Genomic DNA, 17,822 nt, shown 5'->3' on the forward strand with positions numbered 1-17,822 from the left:
TAGTTTATTTTCTCCAACCAACAATTCAAAACCCGACCCATTTTTAATAGTCTAATGGTTTCATGGATCGACTAATCGAGTAAATAATCTGCAGATTAATTAAATGCCTTGACTACATACCATGGGCTAATCTATTTTACAGTGTTACCGAGTTTGCTCATGTTTCTGTTTCTACAGTAATTATGTCAACAAGTAAACAAAGATTAGGCTGCCGGCTCATATAGGCTTAAATAATCACTGAGCAGATAATAAAAACTCTAACCTGCGCTCTCAGGTCTTAAATTAATGCAGCAGGGTTGTTTCAGGACAAGGGGGGCGTTTCCTCTGGAGCTGATGGAGGTTCAAGCATCGGTCTCTGATTGTCCAGCCACCACAGTCTACAAGAGACAGGACAGGAGCTGAGGAAGATGATGATATGCTCACCTGAGTCGCCTCCAGTTCTTCCCAATACATTGAACTCCAGAGATTTTCCGCCTCAGCGTGTGTCTCCAGGTGTTGGGGGGATTCTACTACATATGTTTTAAAGTGGTCTGATGGTCTCAAACTTTTTCTTTCACACCCCATTCAGAAGCACAAAAAAAGTCCATGCCCCACCCCACCCCACCAACAGTGGATTTAATTTTTTATCAATCGTTCAAAAATATTGAAATAAACAAGATTCAGATTAGCTAAATAGCCCTACTAGCATCAGAGCATTGTTTGTTTATGACACTACATGAATCACATTAAAAAGTGACTGAAAGACTGTTTTAACGTCTCTGAGCGAGCTGTGTGAATGTCTTGAAGTGATGTCACTTGAGTCGGCGTCGGCTGAAGACGAGTCTGAAACTGAAAAGAATCTGTTGGTGAGGAGTTACAGTAGAAAGAAGTGAGATCCCAGACCTCTGTAGCTGCTGCTCAAATCTGCTGCAGGCTACGTTAGCCACTAGTAGCATAACACACACCAATCTTACACAAAACTGTCAGCAGGTGGAGTTGCATTCTGGGTAATGCAGGCGCCAGGTTTTATCAAAGAACAAGAGTGTGGAATAAAGCAGAGCTAAAGGTGCCACAGGTGCTCTGCAGGATGTTTTGGTGACCCAGGTTTCCCCTGCCAGGTTACAGGCTGCCCTGGAGCTGTATGCAGCCTGAAAGGTTAGCCTACCTGCAGACTAAACTCGGGGCTGAAAGAAAGTTACTCTGCAAAAGAAGTACAATAAATACAGAAGTTTACAATTTGTATTTGTTATTGAAACCAACAAATGTTTGTTTGTTTTTACTTGATTGTGAAACCAAACTGCGCCCGTAGCTGTAGTTAAGAGCGTGGGGGCACGCGCACATTTAAGTGTATTTGTGTTTGTTCGCTTTGATGCCTCCGCGCGCTGCTTCACCCCGGGTCATCACGCACATGGTGCTTGTTAGACACCTGGTGAGAGGAAGGTAACGGGGAGGGAGAGCGAGAGAGAGAGAAAGAGAGAGAGAGAGATGGTGCCTCCTCCATGGCTGACACGCGCATTGAGTGTGTGTGTGTGTGTGTGTGTGTGTGTTAGGGGGAGGAGGGAAAACGGTTTCTAGGTTTTCCACAGTGGTCGCACGCGGTAGGTTTCCTGAAGGAGATACGAGCGGACGCACGAGGCAGCTGGAGTGGATTAAGAACAATATTCCAGGGAGACGCGCGTGCCATTACGCATCAGAGTGGAGTAAATCCATTCAACTAGCCCACATAGGCATATTATTCTTATTATTATTGTTGTTGTTGTTATTAATATTATTAATGTGAGGGGAGAAGAGGAGAGCCGTAGCGTTTCTCCTTGTGACGTCCAAACTACACCGTCATCACAGACCACCGGGGAAAGTTGGAGTAACGCGGTGAGAGGGAGCACCTGGATGTTTAACGCGTAAGAACGAGCTAAACAACAGGAAGGAAAGTGTTTATTTCGCCGTTCATGGACCGACTTCTCCGGATAAACCGACACGCGCTGCTTCACCGGAATATGCGGTCCGTGACGGACTCTGCGAACACTTCTCCCTCTGCCCTGCTTTGAGTGCACCAAGAAGGGTCCAGGCTCCCCGTTAAAACTGTCCAGGGGTATTTGCTCGCTCCACCATGTCGGCGGCAGTGTTGCCGGTTTTCAGTGAAAGAGAGAGAGAGTGAGTGAGTGAGAGACACCGGGGGAGGGAGAGAGACGGGGCTGAACCGGACCGGACAGCGCGAGAGACCGAGCCTGTATTTCGTCTTCATGACTTGTGGGATTACTGCTGGACGCGAAATGATCCTAATTAATATCATCACTTTGGTTTTTGTGTTGGGTGAGTAACCCCTCAGTGCCTCTACCCACCCACGCGCACACCGACGCGCGCGCGCATACGCACTACATACACATTCACAGGTGAGGGCAGAGGGTCTACAGGCGGTCCATGTGGATTTCTTGCTTTCTTTCTCATTAGGCTAAATCCTTTCGGTCCTCCGGGAATCATTGAGATGTCACCCCAAACCTTTCACCTCTCCTTCAACCCCCCGTGTGTCCCCCCTTTTATCATTCCGGTAAAGGTGCACGGATTAAAACCACATTCAGATGCTCGTCTGATGTTGTTAAAGGCGTCGGACTTTCTCCTGACAGGAAAACACTTTTCACATTTCATTTCACCTACTTCATCCGTCCACTTGCATGAATGTGTGCTTTTATATGTTTAAGCTGTAGGCTATAAATCTATAGAATATAGCCCATCTTTATTGTAATTGTGCTGATGAAAAATGGTTTAGCAGCCCTTCAGCAGTGTGACACGTAAAAGTTAAATAAATAAAAGCAAAATATAGTGAGATTAACAGTACAACGGTGGTTGTGTAGTAGCCTACAGGGTGGTATGTGCAGAACTGCAATATGTGCATGATAGCAAAGTGTGTAGTGTATAATGAATGTGTGTGCGTATTGTCCTATTGTCTCCTGGTTGCAGAGGCTGTACTCTCAGTGGTGTACTCAGATGGATGATCAATACCACACTGTAAAAAGACTCTATTGAAAGTACAATCATGCATTTAATATTTCACTTAAAGGTTCTGTGTAACTTTCAGAAAACCCTTGTTATTGATGACACCGGTGGCCCTTAACTGAACTGCACTCTGTAGGCGTGAGCGAGGTGACATAAAGGAGACTGATATGAACACTGAATGCTGAAAAATAAACTATAATCTTATTTAGAATAACATTTCTATAATGTTCCTATATCTTATTTGGACTCCATGATACTGACCAGTTTGCCAAAGCCATCCGGCCAATGCCAGCTTAGCTTAGGTTACAGTTAGCATGTTGGGCCCTGCCTTGCATAAATCCTGGCAAGTAGAAAGCAGCTGTTATACACAGGGGTTAAATTGATCCTGGCTGTCTAGGGGGTCAGCCACATAGGCCTACAACAGGCTGGGGGCTGTCAGAAAGAGATTCATAAATCTCGTAATCTCGTAATCGTAAAGAAAGCGCAGGGATTGGATTAACGCTGAGACGATCACGGCCCACGTCATCTTCCGAGAGATGCATCGTTGGCCAACTTAATTGACGTTATCCACCCAGGACAGTATATTGTTATGTTAGCTAGCTAGCAATTTGTCCACATTAGCCAGCAAGCCAACATTAGCCAGCTAAAACCACAAATCTTATGATATATTTCACATGCTTTGCAGTAATGTTAGCTTTGACTTTGGACTTTGTGTTGGACTCTGTGTTGTGGTGGGTGCCTGTTGTTCGCCGACGTTAGCAGAGTCCATTTCTAAGCTAACGTTAGCTAGTTTTGTTGGGGAGCGGAAGAGAGCGCATATAAATGTCACCTCCTTTGGATTTTGGAGTCCTGTAGAGTAATTTTCCCCTTGTACAAGTGCAAAAACCCAAATAAATCATTAGACTTACCTGAAAGTTTATAAATTATTTATTACGAAAAGTAAAAAAGGGATATAATTCACAAAGGCAACAAAACAAAGCACAATAATAATAGCAATAGTTTGTCAGAAATGAATGAACTGAAGTATGACAATATATTAGACAAATATTCTTTTAGAAGTATTGAGCTTTGGAATAATCAAATTAATAGAGACATCAAATTATCAGGAATGCTAGACTTGCGAACGCTGGAGATATTCAAATAATTTAATAGTGACATAAATTGGGATAGATAACTATTAGAATTAAATTAATAGTTCTATATTATGCAAAAGATCCGAAAACACCCGACAAAGGAATCGAACAAGGAGACCTTTGCTGATGTCAGAGAAGGTTTGAAAAACTCCTCCTAAACTACATTTTAATACCCAAAGATACACACACACAAACACGGATGGCTAAAATTAAACTGCGTCACAAAGTTTGGCTCAATTTGGAGTTTCTCAATGGTTGTTGGACATAGTGATGGCTCATTGTCATGTTCCAGCTTTCTCCTAACCTCAGATGTATGCCTGTTAGATAAACTGTTTTGAGAGTGGTTGAACATCTGGACATTTTCGGCTTTTCCTGGAACCAGCCTCATCGCTAAAAAAGAGCTTCCAACCAACCTCCCCCAGGCCGGAGCACGTGAGTGCAAGCTGCACACTTAAATGTATGACTAGAGATTAAATGCTGACATTTAGTATACCTGAATAGTGAATTGATCAACACGTATCTATCACAGGATAATTAGCAGGAAAATTTACTTAAAGTATCAAAACTAAAAGTATTTATTATGCAGAAAAATGTCTCCTGTCAGATAGTGTTACCTAGTGTTTTTGAACCAAATTAGACCAAGAAGGTGCTGATCAGGACATTTACAGTTGAAAAATGATACTCGTCACTGCTCTCTGGTGGACAACTCCTGAATGGTAACACTCCTTCAAAATCTTTGGCATTTCTTCATTTTCTTGCAATGTGTCGGCTGACATATACAACCCCAATTCCAATGAAGTTGGGACATTGTGTAAAACGTGAATAAAATCAGAATACATGCATTTGTGAATCCTTTTCAACCTATATTCAATTTAATACACGACAAAGACAAGATATTTAATGTTCAAACTAACACTTTGAATTTGATGCCTACAACATGTTCCAAAAAAGCTGGGACAGGGGCAACCAAAGACTGGGAAAGTTGAGGAATGCTCAAAAAACACCTGTTTGGAAGATTCCACAGGTCAACAGGTTCATTGGAAACAGGTGAGTGTCATGATTGGGTATAAAAGGAGCATCCCCGAAAGGCTCAGTCATTCACAAGCAAGGATGGGGCGAGGTTCACCACTTTGTGAACAACTGCGTGAGCAAATAGCCCAACAGTTCAAGAACAACGTTTCTCAACGTAGAATTGCAAGGAATTTAGTGATTTCATCATCTACGGTCCATAATATCATCAAAAGATTCAGAGAATCTGGAGAAATCTCTCCACGTAAGCGGCTCGGCCGAAAACCAACATCAACAAACCAACATCAACAAAACCGTGACTTTCGATCCCTCAGGCCGCACTGGATTAAAACCGACTTCAATGTGTAAAATATATTACCACATGGGCTCAGGAACACTTCAGAAAACCAGTGTCAGTTAACACAGTTCGTCGCTACATCAACAAGTTCAAGTTAAAACTCTACCATGCAAAGCGAAAGCCATATATCAACAACACCCAGAAACGCCGCCGGCTTCTCTGAGATAGACTGACGCAAAGTGGAAAAGTGTGCTGTGGTCTGACGAGTCCACATTTTCGAAATTATGGACGTCGTGTCCTCTGGGCCAAAGAGGAAAAGCACCATCCGGATTGTTATCAGCGCAAAGTTCAAAAGCCAGCATCTGTGATGGTATGGGGGTGTGTTAGTGCCCATGGCATGGGGAACTTGCACGTCTGTGAAGGCACCATTAATGCTGAACGGTACATACAGGTTTTGGAGCAACATATGCTGCCATCCAAACAACGTCTTTTTCAGGGACGTCCCTGTTTATTTCAGCAAGACAATGCCAAGCCACATTCTGCACGTGTTACAACAGTGTGGCTTCGTAGACTGGCCTGCCTGCTGTCCAGACCTGTCTCCCATTGAAAATGTGTGGCACAAAATACGACGACGGAGACCCCGGACTGTTGAGCAACTGAAGTTGTACATCAAGCAAGAATGGGAAAGAATTCCAGCAACAAAGCTTCAACAATTAGTGTCCTCAGTTCCCAAACGCTTATTGATTGTTGTTAAATGGAAAGGTGATGTAACACAGCGGTAAACATGAACCTGTCCCAGCTTTTATGGAACGTGTTGCAGGCATCAAATTCAAAGTGAGAGAATATTTGCCAAAAACAATAGTTTATCAGTTTGAACATTAAATATCTTGTCTTTGTAGTGTAATTGAATATACGTAGGTTGAAAAGAATTTGCAAATCATTGTATTCTCTTTGTATTTACGTTTTACACAACGTCCCAACTTCATTGGAATTGGGGTTGTACGCTGATACCGATAAATCTGCAATGAGCTAATATCGGCCAATTCACTGGCCTGACCGATATATCAGTCGAGCTCTAGTGTGTAAGCTGCATTTTTATGTAGCAGCTGGTGGAGGTAAAGCTAGTTTTAATCTTTCTTCTGTTGGGTGGATAAATCTATAGCAATGCAGTGTGTTTGGTAAACTAATCAAGTTTTAGATATCATCTACAAAGCAACTGCTAAACATCGAATGGAGTAAAAAGTATAGTAGTTCTCTTGAGGTGTAGTGGAGTAAAAGTAAAAAGTATAGTAGTTCTCTTGAGGTGTAGTGGAGTAAAAGTAAAAATTATGATAGTTCCTCAAACGTCTACTTGAGTAAATGCACTCTTATTCCACCGCAGTGCTGGTTTCTGGTGCTGTCCGTGGTCCTGAAACACTTCATCTACACAGGGAGCGCCTGATTTGTTCCTCAGGCTGTCTAGAGGGCTGTTTCACAAAGGGAGCTCAGAACAGCAGCTCTTATTGTGAAAAGCCTGTATGGGATGAGCCTAACAAACTGAACCAGGATCAGTCTGAGCCAAATCTGGTTTATTTCAGAACATTGAAACACAGACCTGAAACATCGAGCATGGATCACATCACCTCACAGAGAACAAACCGGTCACAAAGCAAAACATATTAAACATAAAAGGAGATGAAAATGTTACCGCAAAATCTAGCTTTATTGGCATGAATGTAAAACAATAATATTGCCAAAGCTACAAATAAATTACAATGTAGATGAAGAAGATGTAACATATTGAACAATTCTGACGTATCGAATACGACCCCAGACAGGATCATACCATTTCTTTAGGGACTAGAAGTTCTTTCTCAGTTGGATCATGTTATTTATGTTGTGCAAGTGACAGAGCAGCCTCCATATGGTGGACATATTGTTAAAATACACATTACACGCCTGCCACTTTCTGCATACTGATGATGATTACTGTGCTGTTTGCATGTTTAATAAATAGATTTCTGGCACTTCACTACTTTGATTTAGTGCTAAAGAGAGAAGATAAAAAAATATTTCTTGGAGTCAAAGCTTTAAACTGAATATCTTTGTTTTTTGCACTGTTGGTCAGAAAGAAACATTTAATCACGTCATCTTGAGCTTAAAGAAAATCGATGGACAATATCAGAAAATGGTCAAAAGATGCCCACCACAATGTCCCTACGCCCAAGGTGACGTCTTCAGATGTCTTGTTTTGTTCGACCAACAGTCCAAAACTCACATATGTTCAGTTTACTACCATGTAAGAGGAAAGGAAACTGAAACAATCGCTCCATTGTCCAAATTGTCGCTGATTCAGTTTCTGTGGACTAATTTATTTATCGAGTAATCGCTGCGGCTCTACTTATTTTATTTATCTGACTAAAAGTATTTGGTAGTCGATGAAGTAATGGCTTCGTCAGAGGGAGCTGTGGTCCTCTCTCACCTCGTCACAGAGTTGTCGGTACAGCTGCAGGTAAACATTGATGTGAGACTCAGCAAAGTATCCTTATCTTGTCCTCTGACGCTCAGTTAATTGGACTCCTCCTGTTCTCACTACAGTAATGGGAGCTGTTGAACCAGCTGGCAGAGGCCACCGTCGTACACTGAGACTGCAGCTGATTCACGGCCGTCTGAAATGACATTTGTTTTCGTTGGTCATCAGTTTTCAGTCACGGAACTCAGTGTGCATATATATATAATATTACTCATTATAATGACTGAAGGCAAAAACTAAGGAGGAGAAGACTAAATAAAATAAATCAGCTGCCTAAGTTAAGCTTTCAATCTACTTGATCAGTGCAGGCAGCCAAGTTCCTCTCAGATTGTCTCTCCTGTAAACAGGTCAGTGAGTTTCAGTGAACCTCACCATGTACATACAAATTCTGTTACCAATGCAAAGCAAACAAATCAGTATGTCAACTTAATACAATCTCCCCCGTACTTGGTTTAACCCGTGACATCATCGATGATGTCAGGAAGAGCATAAGAGCCGGTACCCGCTTAACTCCAGGAAAGCATGCTGGTGAGTAAATAACATTTCCCTCAAGAAAGCGAAAGATTAAATCAATGAAAAAGAACTGAACTTCAAAAAGACACAAACACAAACAAACCCAGGACAGTAAACATTTGCTAAGCCACAGATTAAAGACGGAGCCGTGGCTAAACACATAAGAAGCGTGGTGATGCATATGTGAGGTGTAAATGTACTGCGAAGGAAGTTCAGCTTAAGCCTTGTTGACATTTATGGGAAATATAACAGGTTAAGGTAAACCCAAGTTACCCTTTAAAGTTTGGCTGATAAATGACTGACTGCTTTGCATATGGTGACATTGTGTTGTGTTGATACCAGTTTGAATACAGAATATGCATCTGACACCATATTCATTTCTTCTGGACTGTGCTGGTGCAGCCTCATTGTTGCCTTCTTTAAGTAGAGCTCTGATATGTGTCCATTAAATTGGTTTTGGCTGGGAGCTAAAAGCAGTGTTGCTTTCTCTTGAGACAGACACTTAGAAGCCAAATGAAAGAAAGGGCTGCTGTTCAGGAAGTCCTGGAGTTCAACAGTTTGTGTGGATGTGAAGGAGCTCCACACAAAATGGAGTATTTTATGATGAATTTGGTGCAACGGTTCTGATCAGCAAAACCCCAAACTGACTTGCTGTATTATTCCCTTTTAAATGCTTTCCTACAGAGTCCAGAGGTCGAAAAATATCACTAGTGATCCTCCTAAATTGTTTCCAACTAAGAGTTTCCTCTTAAAGGTCCAGTGTGTAGGATTTGGGAGGATATAATATTCATAAGAATGTTTTCATTAGTTTACAATCTCCTGAAAATATGTTGTGTTTTTGTTACCTTACAATGAGCCTCTTATATCTACGAAGAACGAGTCCTCTTCCACAGAGTCCGCCATTTTGCACGCCATGTTTCAACAGTAGCCCAAAATGGACAAACCAAACACTGGCACTAGAGAGTTTCACAGCCCCTGTAGGTTCTCCTTTACACTTGTGAGGTGAGGGGTATTCTGTTGGTTGCAATCTGAAACCTCACCGCTAGACAGCGCTAAATCCTCCACACCTCTTCTTTAAGAGCATTTCACAAAGAGACACTTTTACTAAAAAACTGAATTAAATAGATTTCAGACAGCTGAGGCTGAGATCATCAGCTCAGAGTTGTTCTAGCTGTCATCTCAGGCTTTACTGGATCCTTTCCACCTGTTGGTGAGCCGACTGAATCCTTATCAAATGGCTGCCATCAAACTCTGGATGTAGAAGTTTGTTGTGATTGTATTTACACTGACGTGATGAGGCTCACGACTGTGAGCAGCTCTCAGTTACTCTTCACTCATACTGACCAGATACTTTTACAGCTTAGAAAAAAATTACTCTCCGACCCGAGGAGTCTTAAAGTGAGGAGAAAGAAGTTCACTCAGCCAGTTAGCAGCTACTATCATCCTCGGGATGCTTTGTGAGCATGACCCAGAACACTTACTCACATGTTCAGGCCTCTTCAATATAAACGCCTCTTATCAGTTTCAGTGTTTATTACTGAACATACAGAGCACTGGAGCAGAGCTGCAGAAGACTTCACCACCTGCAGTGGTGGAAAAAAGGAACTTGCTGCCAAAAGCTTGTGTGTATTGAGCATCTGTTACAGTAAATTGTGGGTCTATGTCACGTGTTTTCCAGTATTCCAGTATCACTTTACCTGTGTTTTAGATGTTTGACCTGACAGGTGATGTAAATACCTGGTGATGTGAGTGTGTTGAAAGGGCCTACTTTGCACTGGGGACATTTCAAAATCCTATTTTTGTCCCACTCACTTTTATTAAAGTCTTTTTCAACATCGTCCTCTGACTGCTCAGCTCCTGATATGAGAAATAGACAAAAATGTTGATCTGCTTCTCTTCTGCTTTTACTGAACACTCAAAGCACTAAGGAGCAGCGAGCGCTTTGCAGCCTTTTTGTTGCCCTTCTCAGGCTAACATACCTTATTGGTGAAGGTTGTTGGGTTCCAAGATGCCTGAAAGCAAGATCTGCAGACGCTATTCAAGGCTGCACAAGCTGCTCAAAACATTTAATATATAGTATGTTTCCAGAGTTACTTAGCATTTCTGTTTCTTTAACCACAACAATAACCAGATTTTAATATAATTATAAATAAATAATATGGTTAAAGAAGTGAATCATGTCAGACCCCTCACACAGACACAGAAAGAGCCTTATTAGCTGTGTTAGCTCTCATTCCTTTTTTTCTTTCCCCCTCCAGATGTGTGTGTGTGTGATTCAGAGCTGGGCCCCCCCGGGTGGAGGGAACCTCTGGACTGCGTCCGAGCGTCAGAACTGTGCAACCAGAACAGCCAGTGCAGCTCACGTTACCGGATCATGCGCCAGTGCCTCTCTGGTGGGGACAAGGAGCGCAGCGCCATGCTGGCCTCCAAGGAGTGCCAGGGGGCGCTGGAGGTGCTGCAGGACTCGCCGCTGTACGACTGCCGCTGCAAGAGAGGCATGAAGAAAGAGCTGCAGTGTCTGCAGAACTACTGGAGCATCCACATGGGTCTGACTGAGGGTAAGCCGCCAACACAGTGCGTGTCGAGAGTTAATTAAGCCTCCTGCTGCCTGTTGATTTCTCCTCAGTGTTTCGAGCTGGCAGATGAAACAGCACAACATCTTGGTGTTTTTCCACGTATGCAGAGGTCGAAGAGGGATCTGCATCGTTCATTGCGGGGTTCTGTTTGAATTTTGCCTACATATCAGAAGTAGAGGAAGATATTGCTGTTGTTTTTACTGTTGTTTAAAGTTATCTCCAGCGATTTCTTCCCCCTCAGTGTGTGTTTCCAGGTGTGGGAGAGTTCCACTGCATATGTTTTAGAGTAGTATGCTGCCTTTAGTGTCTCAGAGGGAGCTCTGTGGAGTCAGAAAGAAGTTCGCTCGCGGACCTCTGTAGCTGCTGCTGATCTACATTAGCTGCTACTAGCATAACACACCCCAATTTCACACCCCTCTCAGCAGGTCAAGTTGCATTGTGGGTGTTGTAGGTACCAGGTTTTGAGACAGAAGAATGTGTGGAATAAAAAAGAGGATATCTGCAGCATCGATTTACATCCTTTTTTAAATTTTTTTAAGTTGAGTCCGACAGCGTTTCTGGAGTGAAACAGCAACCTGTTCTGCTGCTGCGGTTGTTGGTTGGTTGATGTGCTGTGGGAATTTTAATAGAACAAACAAGCAACATCACACGAAACATTCTCTCACTGCAGCGCTGCCCTGTTTTGAGTCACCCCAGACACCTGGCTAACGTCTTTGGTTGGTACAGGTCCCACTGCTGGTCCTGCACTGTGTTCTGTGTGAGTCAGCACACACACACACACACACACACACACACACGGTCTGTTGGCTGGCCTAGTTTGGGTCTCAGCAGTGGCAGAGCTCATTAAGAGCCTCTGTCTTTGTTCTCCATTCCACTAAGGATGTTTCTGTACTGCCAGCAATGCTCGCAAAGCCCCTGCATCACACACACACACACACAAACACACACACTTGGCGGCCACACACAGGACATACATTTAAGCAAGACAAAGCTGCAATGTACGGAAACGCAAAACACATTGTCTCAGACCTTTGCAACACTCAAGGACATATAGCGCGGTGTGTTCAGGTGTCTGACTTCCGTGCTGCTTTTGTGGTGCGTTCGGGTGTCTCACTACTGTGGTGTGTTTGTGAGGTATTTATAGGAGAGAAGAACATCTTGTTATAAAACATCTCTATTGGAGCCCGTCTTAAATGTTTTGGCTCGTGAACGGTACACAACAGGCTGCTGTGTGAAGACCTCCTGCTGTGAGCTCTTTTTGTTTGTGTTTTACTTGGAAGAAGATTGTGTTGTAACGCCAGTGGAAACATGGGATGAGAGTTTGTTGTGTATGCTCCAACACAACAAAGTCCTCTCTCCAGCTCTGACTCACGTTTCCACCGGCGTATTTCCTGCAACAACTCTCCTCTCATGAGATGTCAGGGTGAGGATTGTCCTTGAGCGGGACTTCAGCTTCCTGTTAAAAACAAAGTGGGTCACTGGGAGTCCCTCGTAGGGATCCTTTCCATGATGTTGTCAGACACCTGGTGTAACACTCTGAGCCTGCTGAGGCACTTTTTGTCGACGCCATTTTGAGGGAGGAGTACGATGCAGCCACAAAGCCGTTTCAACTGCCTGCTGAAGCATCTACTTCACGGATTTAAAACTTTCTGTACCTACTAGTCAGAGAGCGTTGGCGGCCTATGACCCTGTTGCTGGTTCAGCGCCTTAGTTTGACCACTTCTGATAGGTACTGACCCAGTTTGGTCCTTGTCAAAGTCGCTCAAATCCTTATTCTAACTAAGTTCTTCTAACACATCAGATATGAAGACGCGATGTTCACCTGCTGCCTGATATATCCCACCCACTGACAGGTGCCATGAGAACGACACAATCAGTGTTCTTCACTTCACCTGTCAGTGTATACTGCAGTGTATCATCTGTGTTACAGTGAAATGCATCATCATGTCTTTGTACAGTGACAGTGGGGAAACACACGTTATATAAAGAGAATAAGATTTATACTAGAATTAAACCCTGGGGCTCTCCTCATGTTATTGTCACACACTATCACTTTCCCCTTTAAAACATACTACAGTGTGTGTGTGTGTGTGTGTGTGTGGTCACGTGACTTCACCCCATCCAGTCCTGCTTAGCTTCCAGACCGGGGTCAGGCAGAGGTTAGCTGGCACTAACTGCTTTCACTTTCCAGCAGTTGGCGAAACAATAGACATCCATTTTATTAACGGACACGCTGTGACTGTACATTTTCTGCCAGACTGACAAAAAACCTGCTCGCTTTTACCGTCATTTTTTGACGCTTGCTCTCTTATTTGCTACTCGCTACGAACACACACTGCACTCCTTAAAATACCTGGCGTTAACTCCGCTGCACATTCCACATTGACATGAGTGAAATTTTAGTAGCAGCGGTCATAATTCAGCAGCGGTGATGCACATATTATAGGGGAACCGTGTCTCAATAATGTGGACGTCAACATGACCGTATCAGCTAACATTTAGATAATGGATTCATAATGGATGAATAGACCCAGCTTTAATAACTGAGCTTATTTACTGTACAAACCTTGTCAGTGAACTATGAGGGCAAAAAAACCCAACATCCAAAAAAAAAATAATTTGTAATCGCGGTAAAATGTTTGTGATTTTGATTTCAGGTGAAATCGTCCAGCAACATAGTAATAAAAAAGAGACAAAAAAACTACAGTTGAAAATCGATGGGTATGGGCCTTGATCGACTGGCACATACAGTAGTTACAGGCGCAGATGGTTTTTTTGGATACTAGCCACAAGTCAGATCTTTTTCTGGGTTAATGAAATAAAAACCACTAAAATCTCTCTCTGATGTAGATACTGTCTAGTTGAAATTATTATGTTACTTCGACTGCTGCCTACCTGCCTAATGGTAAAGTTACCCCCCTGACATATACTAAAGGACCTTTTACCAAACAGTTGCACCTTACTGGAAGAACGCTGTTCAGTAGAGTTCATCTCTCTGGCAAGGAGCTCTGAGCTGGAGGCTCGTGGTGGAACAACACCTCTGTAACACCTTGCATGCTTTACATTCATTTGTCACACATCTCTATATGTACAGTATATCCATATATTATGGTAGGCTATTTAGGGAATAATTCCTGAGAATATATTATGGAAACCTCAGAAAATGGAGTGAAACCATCAGACACTAAAAGCAAAGCACCAGTTATTAAGAGAAGAGACGATCACGGCTCATAAAGGTTTCTCACTGGGCGGCTGCACCTTCCTCCAAACCCTTAAACAGGATGATAATCAGTCAAATCTCAAGTGTTGTTTCTGATGGATGGGTGCAGGGTGTCACTTTTTCTGAGCACCTCAGTGGGCAGACTTTGAAGGGCACCGGTAGATGGGTTTATGTTGGATACAGCCTTGAGTCATCAGTCTTAACACATCAAACAAAGGATTCCAACACTGCAGCAATCAGTGTGCAGATATGTGCTCTCCAACACCAGAAGTTTGATCACAAAGAAGCTTAAAAAATGTCTCTGTTTCTCTTTATTTCTCAGAGGAAGGTTCATCTGCTTTATGGTTAATTGCATTGCAGATGATTTTATATAAGTCCGATAGAAACTGTGCTCTTGCACTTTTAATTTTCAGCTATACTTTTTCTTTCATGTGACAATGAACAAAATAGTTTTTCCTGCACATCTTTTCTTCTGTCTCTCGTTCATGCATGAATATTTAACAAGGCAGAAGAGGATTTGTTGGCTTTTCAGCTTAAAACTTATAATAGAATCCAGAGAGGAAGAACAGGTGAGAGTGAAATTATTCACAAGTTTCTCTTCGTCCAAGGTTAGGGATCTGTTCGAGCAGAGGAGGCGGAAACAGCAGTTTGGATTTTAGGATTAAATAAATAAAAAAGAAGGACAAAGTTATGGTCAGTATTACAAAAGCAAACTAACAAGACTTAAATATAGGAACGATTTATTTAAACAGGTTACAACCAAGTGCTTTATACAAATGAACAACACAAAACATGTGCAGCGTATTGAATACAACAGACAATGCTTTGTTGAGCTCCTTTAGACAGGTCAGAGCCGGGGACCAAAGTAGGGTCCCCTCTGGCGGCTGAAATGTAATCTGGAGCTTTAAATGTAATAATTAAAATCCTAAAACAGATGGTTAAAAGCAGCTGTATGTTGTCCCTGCTGGGGCCTGGGACAAGTGATACATGGTCTTATCTAGTCTGGAGGTAAAAAATGAATCTGTAACAATTTTTAAGATGATTTAAAAGGAGTGGATGAACTGGCTGATTATTGTAGGTAGGTAATTGTAGGTTGTACAGTAGGTACAAGTGGCCCAGTGGTTAGAAAATCCATCTTTTCTGAATACAAGAAAATTTGTGGCCATCCAATCTGCTGACAGTAATTGTTATGGAGATCATCAGGGAAACTAGGGCTGAACAATTTGGGGAAAAAATCGAATTGCGATTTACGATTCAATTTGCGATATTTAAAAAGAGTTATATACAATATTTACTTTTTTACAGAAGCCGCGTCAAGCAGCACAGAGCAGCTGAACCGGGCAGGAAGTCAGACACAGAACAGCATAGAGAATATGGTCAATTTTCAAAATAAAACGCCCTTTGCAGACTCTCGATCGTACATCAGCAATAAACACAGTTAAAACAGACAAAAAAAAATTTTTTAACTATGTATCTACTTACCCCGTAGTAGAGGCCCAAAAATCAAGGATAGCTGAAAAAATTAACACAATCTGAGCAAGTCAGCAAAATCAGGCAGGCAAAAAGCTCTAATTCTGAAATGCTCCGTGTGGTTATGTAACGTTAGCCTGCAGAGAGCGGAGCGGGCTCACAGAGAGCTGATATCTGTAGTTGAAGCACACAAAATGATAAACAAACAACAAACCTCAACATAGCCACCGCCTGTGTCGGTTCAGCTGACACGATTATCCCATGTTATCCTCCAGTTTCGTTTGTTGTTGTAAAATGCGTACACACTCCGCTCTGATTGGTGAGTAGGACCGTAACAGGAAAAGCATGGCACTTGTGATTGGCGAGCAGGTCTGTCGCACAGACAAATAAACAGGTCAGATGTACAATTAACCTACATTTTAATCGCTGTCTTCACGATTAGCTAATTGCGTTCTTTCAAATCGCAATTTCAATTTGAAAATGATTAATTGTTCTGCCCTTTGTGAAACAAATACATGCAACACCTTGTATTCATACTGTATAATGTGACAGGGGAAGCTGGTGCTGTTTAAAGAAATTGAACCCTGGGGCACTCCGCATGCTATCAGGGCTAAAGAAGAGGCAGTGTCACCAATCTAAACAACATAAAAAAATTACTTTACAAATACGATGAACAACTGCAAGGCTGAATCAGAGATACCAACCCTCTGCTGAAGTCTGCTTTGATGTACTGTGTGAAAAAGCTGGACTTAAGTCTAGTAAAATGGGAATGGAGCAGTGTCCGGCTTCTGCGTTCATTAACGGGTGACTTTTAAAACCTGACAGGCTTCAAGAAGCTGTAATGAAACTGACTTTTCATCGATTTTGGCACTTTGGAAAGTGGTCCATGGTTATTTTGGAAGAAAGCCTTGCCAGTGGAGTTTCTGAGAAGAAGCTGGACCTTGTCTTACACATGAAGACCTTGAGATCAAACCAGACAAAGTCACGAAATGCTAAAAAACTCTGTGCTGCAGAAGGAAAGTGTACCAATTAGTGGCTCGTTATGTCTCATTAGACTGAAATATGTGTTCAAATTAAAATGTCACAGAAATAGAGTGCTTAAAAAAGTTTTTTGTCATTCTGATTATTCTTGAGCAGTTATAGTAAGAGTTGATAGATTTGAAAAATATTACCTTTCAAATTATTATAAAATTCAGTCATAAATGGACCTGACTTACTCTGTAGCGATGTAGTATTTGTGTAAGATTGGTTCTGCTACAGGCTTTGGGTCTATCGTAGACCCGCTGCTTCTGTCCAGCCTCCACAGTCTGGATGTGAATGTGCTGTGTAACCTTTGTTGGCATTAAGCTGGACATGTAAACAAACGCATCGGCGTCGTCCGGACAGGTGGTGTGTTTTCTTTTATACTTCTACAGGAGACATGAATGAACTTATTGCTTGCAGCCTTCATCTTTGTGATTTCAAACATTATTCAGGAGCACAGAGGGGCCACTGAGAATAGAAAAACCTAATAATATATATATATACAGAAGTCGTTGGTGGCGCGGTCTTTAGCATTTCATTCTACCTGCGAAACAGTCTCAGGAGCAACAGCAACTACTTCATATGCTGCTATCTGACTGCCTTGGTGTTGTAGGATGATGGCCCACTTGTCATGAATTAATATTATTAAATCATTATTCCACAACTGAGGCCAAACAGATAATTGAAAAGATGAAATTCACCTGAGACGAAGGCAGTTAGTTATAAAAGCTGCTGAGTTCACTCGTCGCAGGCTGATCCAGTCACAGTTTGGATGATGTCACATCTCACTTGAGAGAATCAGCAGGATAATTAAGGGAGCTGTGATTGACAGCAGCATCCAGGGTTTACACAGTGGAGGTTCTGTTGAATCTGTGATTAGCCAGCAGATCCTCAGAGAGCAGTTTAGAAGGTGTTGGAGGGGTTAGGGTGGAGATGACTAACGAGCCGAGGGACAGGAAAATGGTTGTGGGTGGAGAGAGCTGAGCGGAGACGGAGGACCGGAGTCTTTTCCTGCAACCTTTTCTTTCTTTTATATTATTCGTTCTTTGAGGACCGCCGCTCCCAGCCTGAGACACAGGAGAGGAAATTCTCATGCTGA

The 17,822-nt window shown here is 42.4% G+C and overlaps 1 protein-coding gene across 1 annotated transcript; it reads left to right on the top strand.

Moving 5' to 3' along the window:
- Positions 1 to 1,624: 1,624 nt before the first annotated feature.
- LOC123981805 (GDNF family receptor alpha-2-like) lies at positions 1,625 to 16,639 on the top strand. Its single transcript, XM_046067003.1, has 3 exons — positions 1,625 to 2,289; positions 10,693 to 10,992; positions 16,526 to 16,639. The coding sequence occupies exons 1-3, from the start codon at positions 2,220 to 2,222 to the stop codon at positions 16,540 to 16,542; spliced, it is 387 nt and encodes a 128-aa protein (XP_045922959.1). The 5' UTR covers positions 1,625 to 2,219; the 3' UTR covers positions 16,543 to 16,639.
- The last annotated feature ends 1,183 nt before the right edge of the window (positions 16,640 to 17,822 follow it).

The sequence above is a fragment of the Micropterus dolomieu genome, linkage group LG13 (genome assembly GCF_021292245.1).
Source record: "Micropterus dolomieu isolate WLL.071019.BEF.003 ecotype Adirondacks linkage group LG13, ASM2129224v1, whole genome shotgun sequence".
NCBI lineage: Eukaryota > Metazoa > Chordata > Actinopteri > Centrarchiformes > Centrarchidae > Micropterus > Micropterus dolomieu.